General features: G+C 39.3%; 1 protein-coding gene across 1 annotated transcript in view; it reads left to right on the top strand.

The window, feature by feature from the left end:
- ARMC3 (armadillo repeat containing 3) overlaps positions 1 to 13,212 on the top strand; it is a 92,583-nt gene that overhangs the window by 69,723 nt on the left and 9,648 nt on the right. The window contains exons 14-18 of the mRNA XM_035021492.1: positions 483 to 580; positions 1,238 to 1,339; positions 1,779 to 1,874; positions 9,996 to 10,029; positions 10,304 to 10,320. Coding sequence (XP_034877383.1) covers positions 483 to 580; positions 1,238 to 1,339; positions 1,779 to 1,874; positions 9,996 to 10,029; positions 10,304 to 10,320 — 347 coding nt within the window. The remainder of the gene's footprint in view (positions 1 to 482; positions 581 to 1,237; positions 1,340 to 1,778; positions 1,875 to 9,995; positions 10,030 to 10,303; positions 10,321 to 13,212) is intronic.

The raw sequence follows: 13,212 nt of genomic DNA, 5'->3' as shown, positions 1-13,212 counted from the left end.
AACTCCCTTATGTTTACATTGCAAACTCAACTACTTTTGGGGGCCAAACTGATAATTATGGTGTGAAACAGCTGAGAGTATAAAGCAATACAGATTGTGGGGAACTGGAGGCAAGATGCCCACAAGTTCAAGTTCCTCTTTCTAACTGTGCATATGTGTATGCGAAATTACATTACTTCAAACAGCTGAGAACATCAGTATTCATTTAAAACAATATAATCCTCAGGCGCCTGGGTGGCTCAGTTGGTTAAGCAACTGCCTTCGGCTCAGGTCATGATCCTGGAGTTCCGGGATCGAGTCCCGCATCGGGCTCCCTGCTCTGCAGGGAGTCTGCTTCTCCCTCTGACCCTCCTCCCTCTCATGTGCTCTCTCTCTCATTCTCTCTGTCTCAAATAAATAAAATCTTTAAAAATAAATGAATAAATAAATAAAACAATATAATCCATGCGGATATTACTTTTTCTTTCTTAAATTATCTGTAGATAAATCCCGGCACCAAACTTTTGCCTTTGAAGGATCTCTGCTTACAAGAACCAAGTGATCTACGTGCTGTACTCTTAGTTAACAGTAAATTTGACGTGTGAGTCTCTTGGGGGAGGAGGGATGCAGGGAAGCACATAATGCTTTTTGTCTGTACATCATCACATGAATATATAAGATTCCCAGGATGGTATCTTTTTGCCCCCTGTATTTGGCATCACACTGAAAACGAACACCAGTCCATAAACTCATAGCCTGACATAGTAAAGGCCATGAAATCACCAGCAACATGGTTTTTCCTTTGATTCCCTTTTACCACTCAATTCCAGATGTATTTCTGTAGTCAATGCTGGTAACATGAAGTAATTGAAGGAAGTGTAAGCAGATAGGAGCAAACCAAAACGAATTATGTTTACAGGACTCTAACTGCTGCCCAGAGGTTTTTTTTTTTTTTAACTATAAAATAAGAAGTAAATAGTACAGCTAAAAATTAAAGCTTCAAATGGTCATGCATACCTATATATCTGTCATAATTTATTTTATGTGATGTATTTTATAAAAATATTTCCAGTCCCAGTTCATGAACAATATTCTTTTTGTCTTACCTTCACCTCTCCTTTATGTTTTCATTCTATCACTGTTAAAAGTCATCTCCCATTATGATTTTCTGAAAAAGAAATCTGTTTTGTAGGACAAATCCAATATTGACAAATAAAGTATTTTAACTTGTATATAATTCAAATATGTAAAATTTTAGTTCTCCACCTCCATGTATGGAAGATAAGTCATCAGATATTGGTTATGGACGGAGTATTTCTTCCTCATCTTCTTTAAGAAGAGCAAGCAAAGAAAAGACGAAGTAAGAAAATGGTATTTTGTCTGTACTCAAATAATTCTCCCCTCAACCTGGGAGTAAGAACAAATTTAGGTTTTAGATTGGGGCAACTTAATTCTTTTCATTCTTCTAGTACTATAATTTCATAATTGCCTTTTTAAATTGCTGTGGAAAAGATCTCTGGGAAAAGTAGGCTTTCTGTGCTATTTGCTGTGAACCTCCAGTGAGCGCTCGAGCACAGGACTTAGGAGCTGTGAGCCGGCTTTGTTCGATTTTCTGTAGATGGAGTCATGCCTGGTGCCCGGCTTCACATCGGGGAAGGGAGCCCAGGCATGTCATGGCAAAGAAACATGCCTTCTAAATGACGAAATGCCTTGCAAATGTAATATTTTATTATTTCTCATATGATTGAAATCGATGATGAATTTTTCCTTGTCCTAAGAACAAATATTTTTCATTTTAGTACTGGATTTGGATCTCCCACAGAAGACAAATCAGAACCTACTTCTGGACGAAATACTGCTCTTAGCAAAAGCACCACTAAGGAGAAAAGATCAAGGTAGGAAATGTAGGACTGTCTTCTTTTCCTAAGGATAGTCAAGTGAGGTTCTGATTCCGCACCAAAGTTGGTGAACTGAAGGGGTGGCCTTTAAAATAGGAAGCTTTTCTTACCGAATCAGGATGTTGGGTAGGAGGGGAGACTCATGAAATGTAATTAACAAGTCACTTCATTTTTGCCTCTTGCAATCTCTTGAAAACTTAACCAGAGTGAATTGCTTCTCCTGCCTCCGGGTGAGAACTCAGGTCACTTTGATCAACTATACAGTCCTACAGACACTTGAATTCGAAAACAGCAACAGTAGTCTCTAGCCAGTCATTTAAAAGTCCAACCCTGTGTCATGATCAAGGTAGAATGACCCCCTGCCTTCCTCCGGCGGCTGCCCTTGCGGATGGTGAGCCCCACACGCAGGAGGGCGGTCCTGTCCATGTCCGCCTTGTGCTTCTACCCCGCCTCCCCCCACCCTGCTCGCCCAGAGAAACCTCTGACCCCTCAGGAGGCAGCGAGAGGAGGAAAGGGAAATAGGACCCAGCTCTTACTTGATGGAACAATTAGAATGTGGTTTCATGCGTTTTAGGCCTGGCATGTTTTAAACATGCTTTCCGTATGTTTACGTATTTTTAAACCCATTATTTCTCTAATGAGCACTTTCGTGGATTCCTCAAAAACCCACTTGGACCTCTTGCCACACTCCGTGACCCTTTAATTATTGTTGACTTAAGCCCTTCCGAACCACTGTGGTATCGGAGGCTGTTTGGCAGGCATTTCGAGCATCCGCTCTCTAAACTGAGACCGCCCCTTACGGCCTCCCGAGGTCTGCGCGGTGGTTTGCTCTCCTCAGACCTCAGAGCGGCTGTTTCCCTATTTCTGACTTCCTTCTCTGTTGTAAGTCTCCTTTGCTCGCTCTTCTCATCGCAGCTTCTTAACTGCTCCTATTGTTCCAGGAATGGTATTTTTTGCCCTTCCCTCCCCTCCCTTCCCTGTCACCCGTCTCGTCCCCACCCCACCCCTCCCTCCCCCACCTTTCCCCTCCCCTCCCCTCCCCTCCCTATCCTGCGCCCCACCCCGCACCTTCTCTTCCTGTCTTTCCTTTCCTCCTTTGGCTTCTCTGTGCTTCACCTCTACGGCATGGAGAGCTCCTTGAAGACAAGAACATGTTCTGATTTGAGGAATTTCTCTTCCCATCCCTAGTGTTTAGCCCAGGGCTTGGTGGGCATACAGAGGCATTCATGTGTATTCAAGAGAATAGAAATCTGAAGGGTTGCAGGAAAAGGTTATTTTTGACAAGGTCCACCCTTATAAACTGTGTGTCTGAGCAAGTTGGTTTCCTTCTCTTTGCCTGAGTCCCCTCCTCAGTAAAATGAACAGAACATAGGGTATGGTGAGGAGTAAAGAAATTAGCACGTAGAAAGTGCATAGAGCAGTGCCTGGCACAAAGTGGACAAATGTTAGTGCTGTTGTACGAAATGGTTGCAAGGAGCCCAAATCCACTCAACCCTTGCAGGGATATAGAGGAGTCTCCAGAGTCCAATGCGGGAAATGCAGCCACCCCCTAAAGGACAGGAGCTCGGATGAAGTCAGTAACTATGGGGTCTCTGTCTCTCTCCCTCTCTTTTTCTCTCTCCACTGCGGGTATCTTATTTACAGATGCTTTGTTATCCTCCTTGACTTTCTTTTGATTACTGCCTCACCCATAACTGTGGCTTATATGTGACTTTGGTTTGCCTGGGGACAAATCTGGCTCCAATTCCAAGCAAACTTTCAGTTCTAAAGCATATTTGTGCATATTCAAGTGCATATTGGTCAAAGAGGCCATCGTACCGTCATAGGCCAAAGTATTGGCTGGCTTTGAGGCAGGTGTCTCCCTTTGGTCTAGCCAGCCATGGCCCTGGGGAAGAATCAACTTTCTGCCCCCTTGATAAGAGGAGGGTAGGCCACTTGTCTGATGGGTGACCATTACACACATATTGTACTTACCATCATCAGTCAAAGCGTATTTTTCCCTCTGGTACCTCTGATACCACATCAGCTTTAATCTTTGGTGATTCTGCTATTCTTGGCAGAATATCATCTATTTTTCTTACAACTTAGTCTGTTTCTTAATCCTAAATCTTTTGGGGGAGAATGGGCAGTCCTACTGGGTTGAAAGTTATTTTGTGTACTTGTAAATATCAAAATGCTGATCTTCAGGGAGGCAGAAAAAGAGAGAAAGGGGGAAACAAATCATGAGAGACAAGATCTTAACTATAGAGAACAAACTGAGGGTTGATGGAGGGAGGAGGGGGGTGGGGGATGGGCTAGATGGGGGATGGCGTTGAAGGAGGGCACTTGTTATGACAAACACCGGGTGTTACAGGTAAATGTTCAGAGCACTGAACTCTACTCCTGAAACCAATATTGAACTGTATGTCAACTAACTAGAATTTAAATAAATTTTTAAAAGTGCTGATCTTCAGATAGCCATGGGTTTTTAATTACAATATTTGATAGTTTGATTTTTCTGTACTACTTGGAAGCACTCACATCTTTATCTCATTTGATCCATACCTTCTTCTTCTATAGATAAGTCTCCTCTTTTTTGGCCCTTTTTGCTATATCCTCATCTACCCATCACAACTACCTTACATGTTGACATGCTCCAGGATTCTTCATTTACTCCCTTTCTCGCTCTCCATGGTTTTAGCTACTGCTGACAGTTACATACACCTCTCCGGAGTCCAATCTGCTCTCTCCTGCTACCCTGTAAACAATGTGTTCCAAATGAAACTCATTGTTCCCCCAACTCCCAAACTTCCTCCTCTCTTCCCTAAGTTGATGAATGTTACCCTCTTCCCATGCAAGTGCTCAAGCCTAGGAATCGTCTTAAAGTCCTTCTTCTTTCCTCCCTACACTGAATGAGTCTCAGTCCCGTGCACTAGATGTCTTCAATGTCTCTTAAGTCATGGTTTCCCTCCATTTTCAGCTTTACCTCCCCAGTTCAGGCCTTTGTATTATATCTCAAGACACTGACCTCATTATTGTAAGATTCTTCTCCCTTTTGTATAGCCCTCCACAAACCCATCCTCCATGCTACCCCCGCCTCCGAGTTACCTTCCCAAAATGAAAGGCTGATGATATTACTCTGCCTAAAGCAATGATTCCCTGTCTTCCTCCAGATGAAGTCCAAACAGCAACCATGGCATCCTCTGTAAGAGTCTTACAAGTCTTGTATGCATAGCAAATTCCTACTCTTCTTCATTCTCTTTATACATTTTGTTTTTGTGAGGCATTCCCTGGTCACCCCAGGTTAGGTATTCTCTTTTTGTTCACTCCTTCATGAATTCAAATAATCTTATATATAACCTGAACTGCTTGGTGTTGATCTATTTGTCTTTCTTACTAAGCAACGGATTACTTGAGACCTGGGACCAGGCCTTTTTCATTTTTATAGTCATAGAGCCTAGAATAATATCATGAAACCAGAGACAGTAAAGAAACATTTATCGTTTAAGTATTCACAAATTATTTAAAATGCTGAATGCTTGTTGTTGAAAGGAATAGAGGTTTGACTCCCTCCCAATATGCCCCAGGAGAATAAGTAAACAAATGAAGATAATTATTTCTTCTCATACCATGTCCATTCTCCTCCTTGTCCCTGCATCTTCTCCCCCACTTGAAGATAAACCCTGATGTACTCCCAACATTCAAACAGATTGTTAGCATGATGGAGAACACACATTTTGCATCCAGACAAAACCAGTACTTGGTTTTCTTATCTCTAAAATGGAAATGAGTCCTGCCTCACAGAGGTGCTGTGAGAGTAAGTGAAACAATGTTTGCCCAGTGCCTAAACCATTGCCTTGCATACTTAAGTGATCAGTGTATGTCCAGTCCTTTTCCCCTCCTCAGTCCTGGGTCCACTGGGGGGATAGATTGGTCATAATCTTGTTGTCCTGTTGTCTGTTTTTTGATAAACCCTTCTTGTCTTGTGACTATTAGTCCTTTGGATCCCTGGAGATAGAGTAAAACATTTTAACTCTATTCATCTGAGAATGTCACAGAGAATGTTTAATGTTAACAAAAAGTTACTGAAAGATACTGACAAAGAATGATGAGCCATCTTGGACCACAAAGTGGCTAAATTCTTGAAAAGAAGAGGAGAGAAAGGATGGGAAACAAGCAAATCAATTATGCATGTGGGGTGGCCTAATATGGACAAGAATGATTTTTCTTTCTCCTCATGAATATTGTCACCATATGCTACATGAATTAAAATCCTAAAGCAACAGGCTCTCACTGGGTGACCAGTAATCAGATTATTTTTGTGTGTGAAGGTTTCAGTTGTGCTCTCCTTTGTGGGAAAACACACTCATGGGAGAGGTGATTAGTTTCCTTTCTATCCAGCCACTATCTTGATACTTTCCTAGGCTTCACTGAAGCCAACAAATCTAATATGCCCTCTAAAGCTTTTCTTTATAAAGACCATTTCCCTTACGATAACCATTTACTGTACCTATTTGTAAATGTATTGTAAGTTCTGTGTGTACTGTATTTTTGTATTCAGACCAATTTTCATAAATATTTAAGTTGACTGCACATGAGTTTATTATACACACTTAAAAGTTTATGGGGCGCCTGGGTGGCTCAGTCGGTTGAGCGACTGCCTTCGGCTCAGGTCATGATCCTGGAGTTCCGGGATCGAGTCCCGCATCGGGCTCCCTGCTCGGCAGGGAGTCTGCTTCTCCCTCTGACCCTCCTCCCTCTCATGCTCTCTGTCTCAAATAAATAAATAAAATCTTTAAAAAAAAAAAAAAGTTTATTGCTTTCCTGTCTCCATTTTGTTTCCTTCCAGTCTGTTCGTCTCTGGAGTCTTTTAGAAATTTACAACATGTACCTAAACATTTCTGCTGTTCAGTCTTAATCTTCATCATAATGACTTCCTAAAACATTTTTATTTTTAAAATAATTTCCCTCAAGCTCTTCTTTTTAACCTTAGCTTAGCCATTTTTTCCCTTCCCCCCAAATCTTTACTGACTGCAAAAGTCTTTCAGAAATAGATATTGTCTCTTAATCACACTTAACATCTTAATCACATTTAAATACCTTCTCACCTTCTTTTCTTGAAATTATTCATTCATTCAGCAAATACTTACTGTACTAGGTGCTAGGAGTTGTTCTAGTGTTAGAGATATAGCAGTGAACAAAACCTCTCTTTTCAAAGAGCTTACCTACTGGGACATTGACAAATAACAAAATAAACCACACACCCACCCACCCACCCACCCCCACCCCACACACACATACACACATGCACATGCATCCTTCTAAGCCCAGAATACATTGTGTGTCCACCCTGTATGATACTCTCTTCTCATTCTTTTGGAATAGAATAGGTGGAACAGGATGCCCAGTTGGGATAGATTTCTGGAACATCTTGAGTTTCTTATTTTTATCACTCATGTGGAATTTATCGAATGCTACCAGGCATGGTGATTATTTTCCATAGACCAAAATCTTCCCACCTAAATTGAAAACCCATGTGGGCCAGATTCGTGACTTATATTGCTCCCAGCATCCTTGCCTTCTAATTTATTTGTTCAAATAGTTGATGGTGTCAAAAAGGAGCAAGTGATTAAACTTTGAAAATGTCAATACACAATTTGGATCCAGACAAATCTCTCTACTTAGCTGCCTACCTTCTCATCCACCTATGAACAATAGAAAATATCCTTACTGTTTTGGATTCCCACAGTAAGTCTCTGTTTTCTGAGGTAGTTTGGTTCAAGCCTCTGTAAGAAAGTTAAAAGTTCTGCTATCTTTAATCACAAATTGATGTTCTTTCTGAGGGTTAATTTTACGAGCGTTGTTTTTGTAATTTCTGAGCACTTGTTCCAATATTTACTTAGAAATGAAATTCCTTCAAGCATTAAAGCCCTTATTAACACAACTGGGCAGACTTCATGGGAAAGAGGTCCAGATGAAATACTTCTATATACAGCAGCGGAAAACTACAGCTCAGGAGCTCCAGTAAATTATCCCTTTTTAATCACTCAATAAGATTGCCCTCCACGATGCACTTAGCCCTATGTGCTGGCTGGCATCTTCTATGTGCCAAATGATTCTTTCTCCTGGCAGCACACTCGGTGAGAAATACACCTGCTTTGTTTTACAGGTGTCTCTGAGTCAGACTGTCAAATATTATAAAGCTACCCTGTAACTTTAGGAATAGGTAAACCTAAATATGCTTCCTGCCATTCTAATTGACCTTTCCAGAGGTAGTTCCCAGCTCACGAAAATCTTACTATGGGTGTGAAGATGTTCCATTTACAAAAAAAAAGAAAGGTTTTTAGATGGTAGAGCTGGGAAATACTAATTTTTGCTTAGAGATTTTACCGTAATATATGGTGAGTACATTTCATACATGATTAAGCTCTCTCCTTTACTTAATTATGGTCAATAGAATATTGAATTAGAAAATATAAAACTTGGGGCTCCTGGGTGGCTCAGTCAGTTAAGCTATCTGCCTTCGACTTGGGTCATGATTCCAGGGTCCTGGGATCAGGCCCTGCATCGGGCTCTCTGCTCAGTGGGGCGTCTGCTTCTCCCTCTCTCTCTCTCAAATAAATAATAAATTTTAAAAAATATATAAAACTGGGGCGCCTGGGTGGCTCAGTTGGTTAAGCGACTGCCTTCGGCTCAGGTCATGATCCCGGAGTCCTGGGATCGAGTCCCACATCGGGCTCCCTGCTCGGCAGGGAGTCTGCTTCTCCCTCTAACCCTATCCCCTCTTGCGCGCTCTCTCTCACTCTCTCTCTCTCTCAAATAAATTAAAAAAATATATATATAAAACTTTTGTATTTGTTATGATTATAGAGTTTTGGGTAATTATCCAAAAGCATTTAATAAAATTATTTTTGTATTTTTTCCTCAAAATAAAGAGAAAACTCACATGACCTTTAGCTGATCCCCACCTTTCACTCTATACTTCAAGAAATACTTAAAGATAATTCCTGCCCCTAATTTACTGCTAGCGGAACAGAATGTTCAATAGTTGCAAAGACATAATTTAGGAAATTCACCTGAACTAGCCCCATTTTCTTGGCTGGTGGGGGGATATATATATATATATATATATATATATATATATATATATATATAATTATGGCCGAGATTTATTACAGCAAAAGATAAAATACAGGAGATGCAGGAAAAAGATACACTTAAGCAAAGGCTATAGAAGTCACACAGAGGTGTCCTTGTCTTCCCTTTCTTTCTGCTAGCATAGCATAGGATGCAATTTTCTTGTGGGAGATAGCTCCACCTAAGGAAGCCCACCTGAGTCATGGGATCCAGAATTCATACAGGTGTAAGCTCCAGTTTCCTATAGGGAAACTCCAATTTGAATGACGGTACATTTCTCTCAGGCTAGAAGGAGGTGGCATAACATTTCTCAACTGCTAAAGGAGTCAACCACGTGTTCTCTCTCTGGGGAAACTACCCTTTAGTAATGAAGAGGGGAAAGTAAAGACATTCCCAAGTGAAGGAAAACAAAAAATTTATTGCCAGCAGTTCTACCTTTACATATTGACTAGTTACTAGAAGTTCTTCAAACAAGAAGAAAATGATGAAAGAATCTGGAAGCATCAAGGAAGGAAGAAGGAATAGCAAAAAGAATTGAAATATGGGTACATACAATAGGCTATCTGTTTCCTCATGAGTTTTATAAATCACATTTGATGATTGAAACAAAAATGAAGAGAGGTAAAGAGAGCTAAATGGATGTGAGGTTTCCACACTTCCCTCAAAGTGATAAAATGTGGATACCAGCAGACTGTGATAAGCCATGTATGTATACTAAAATCCTACAGTAACCACTACAAACCAATACAAAGAGCTACACTCAAAAATGGTGTAAATAAATCAAGATGGAAAACTAAAAAATGTTAAGGTAACCAACAGAAAGGCAAAAAAGGAAAAACAGAGGAATAAGAACCAATCAAAAGGCAGAGATTGACAGAGTGGATTAAAAAGTTATTATGGAGGGGCACTTGGCTGCCTCAGCCGGTAGAGCATGCGACTCTTGATCTCAGGGTTGTTAGTTCGAGCCCCATGTTGGGTGTAGAGATTACTTAAAAATAAAAGCTTAAAAAAAAAAAGTTATATGGAACTATATGCTGTTTAAAGAAACTCACTTTAAATTCATTGATATAGGTAGGTTGAAAGTGAAAAGATGGAAAAAGATACCATGTAAACATTAACTTTTTAAAAAGCAGGAGTGGCTCTTTAATACGTAATAAAGTAGACTTCAGAGCAAAGAAAATTTCTAGAGACAAAGACATATGAAAAATGGATTAATCTGTGAGGAAGACACAATGATCTAATGTATAGCACCAAACAACAGAGCCTCAAATACATGAAACAAAAACTGATAGAGCAGAAAGTAGAAATAGACAAGTCCAAAATTATGGTTGAGGATTTCAACACTCCCCTCTGAGCAACTGATAGAACTACTTGACCTGAAATCAGCAAAGATATAAAAGATTTGAACAATACCAGCAATAAATAGGATCTAATCAATGAATTATAGAACATTCCACCACTAACAACAGAAAACACATTTTTTCAACTTCATGTGGAACATTTACAAATACCTGGGGTCATAAAACAGAACTCAGCAACTTTAAAATAATTGAAATCATACAGAATATGATCTCTGACCCTTATAGAAACAAACTAGAAATTAACAACAGAAAGACAAGAAAATCTCTAGATGTGCAGAAGTTGAATGACACATTTCTAAATAATCTATGGGACAAAAGTCTCAAAGGAAGTTTAAAACTACAAAGAACTAAATGAAAGTGAAGATGTAGCATATGAAAATTTGTGGGATACAGGCAAAGCAGTTCTAAGAGGGAAATTTATTTTACTAAATTATTAGAATAAAAGGGAGGTCTTGAGTCAGTAAGCTAAGCTCTTACCTCAAGAAATTAGAAAAAGACAAGCAAAATAAACCCAATACAAGCAGAAGGAAGAAAATAGTAAGGAGCAGAAATCAATGAAATTGAAAACAGAAAAGCAATAGAGAAGGCCAATGAAATCAAAAGCTGGTACTTTAAAAACATCAGTAACATTGATAAACTTCTAGCAAGACTGACAAAGCATAAAAAAGAGGATATGTAAATTATCAATATTAGAAATGAAAAGAGAATTATCATCACAAACCCTACACACATTGAAGGATAATGCTATGAGCACTTTAATTCAGCCACTTAGATGAAATGAACAAATTCATCAAAAACTGCCAACTATCAAAACTCACCAAGGATGAAATAGATGACCTAAATAGTCCAGAACTATGAAGGAAACTGAATTCATAAAACCCTTCCTAAAAAGAATCTCCTGACCCCGATGGTTTCATTTAGTGAATTTTGCTAAATGTTTCGAGAATCAATACTAACCCCAAACAGTCTTTTCCAGGAAATAAGGGAGAATGTTTCCCAATGTATGATACCAGCATTATCCTAATGCCAATATCAGACAAGGTGGTTATACAAAAAGAAAATTACGGCCCAGTATCCATCATGAATACAGAGGTGAAAGTCCTCTATGAAATATTAGCAAATCAAATCCAGTGATACATAGAAAGAATAATTCATCTAAGAGGAGTTTATCCCAGGAATGTAGGCTGGTTCAATATTTGGAAATCAATCAATGTAATCCACCATATTGACAGTATAAAGAAAAAAACCCACATGATCATATTAATTGATGCAGAAAAATAATTTGACAAAATTCAACATCATTTATGATTAAAAATACAACTGTCAGTGAAGTAGGTATATAAGGGAACTTTCTCGACCTGATGAAAGGCATCCACGGGGGGGGCGGGGGGGAGAAACAACTGATTATATCATACTTAATGGTGAAAGACTGGATGCTTTTCTGAAAAAATCATGAACAAAACAAGGATAACTATTCTTATCACTCCTATTCATCACTGTATTCTTATCACTCTTATTCATCACCTACACATTGCAATAAGGTAATTTTTAAAAGTATAAAGACTGGAAAATGAGGGGGAAAAAACAGTTCCTATTTGCAGACAACAAGATAGTCTGAATAGAAAATCCATAAGGAGTCTATTTTTTAAAAAACCTCTTAGGAATAATAGGTGACTTTAGCAACAGATCAGTATATCAGGTCAAAACATAAAAATCAATCATATTTCTATATGCTGGCAATAAAAAATTGAAAACCAAAAATTTGTTGAATACCATTTTTAACAGCTTTAAAAATGAGATATGAAATATCTCAAAACATATATTGAGAACCATCAAACACAAAGGAAATCAAAGAATCACTAAATAAGTGAAGAGATATACCACGTTCATGTATTGGAAAACTCAACATAGTAAAAATGTCAGTTTTCCCCCAAACTGATCTGATAGATTTGGTATAATTCTATCAAAATTCCAGCAGGATTTTTTTAGATATAGACATGCTAAATCTAAAACCTTTATGGAAGGGTATATAAAATAATTTTAAAGAAAGAATAAAGTTGAAAAAATCTCTCGATTTAATGATTTATGATAAAGTTACAGTAATCAAAATATTGGTAAATGTGTCTTATATGCATTCTAAGAAGAATTTCCCTTTTTGTGTGTCTGTTTTAGCCAGCAGTTGACCAAGCTGATTTCTTCTTTTTTTTTTTTTTAAGTTGTATTTATTTAAGTAATCTCTCCACCCAACGTGGGACTCGAACTCACCACCCCAAGACCAAGAGTCACACGCTCCGAGACGTCAGGTGCCCAGACCCAGCTGCTTTCAATCTTCAACAAGTTTCAGCCAGTGTTCTGTGGGTTGTCATTCCACTGTCAGCCCAGTTTCCAAAGGCTTTGCCGTGCTATTTGGAGCAGTCCTGACTGTGTGCCAACTGGCGTCCAGTTTAGGATTTGGGTGGTGGTGGTCAGTCCCATCGTTCTAGCCTCAACATCTGTGATGTACTGTTTAGGGTCAGAACGATATGTACACAGCTTGGGGGTAAGCCTAAGAATTCATAAATAACTTGATTTTTTTCCTGAGCTTTTCCCTTTTCGTGATCTCCCTTGTGTTTGTTGGTTCCTTGGGGGGTTTTTTTTGGTCCTCAAGTCGGGAAACTTTATTTACCCTGCCCTGCTATCCTCTGGCCGTGACTGCCCCTATTCTCTCCAGCCAAGCAACATGAGGACTGAGTGAGTATAAAGTTATTTTGGGTTCTTATGAGATGCTGATGTCACCACTGCTGCCACAGCCACAGGATTCCTTGGGGGCTGGGACACACGAGAATGGAGGGAAAAAAAGAAAACAACAAAACATGGCT

This window comes from Mirounga leonina, unplaced genomic scaffold (assembly GCF_011800145.1).
Source record: "Mirounga leonina isolate KUSES-001 unplaced genomic scaffold, KU_Mleo_1.0 Mir_175, whole genome shotgun sequence".
Classification (NCBI taxonomy): domain Eukaryota; kingdom Metazoa; phylum Chordata; class Mammalia; order Carnivora; family Phocidae; genus Mirounga; species Mirounga leonina.
The sequence above is the reverse complement of the archived record's forward strand: the minus strand, read 5'-3'. Positions and strand labels throughout refer to the sequence as shown.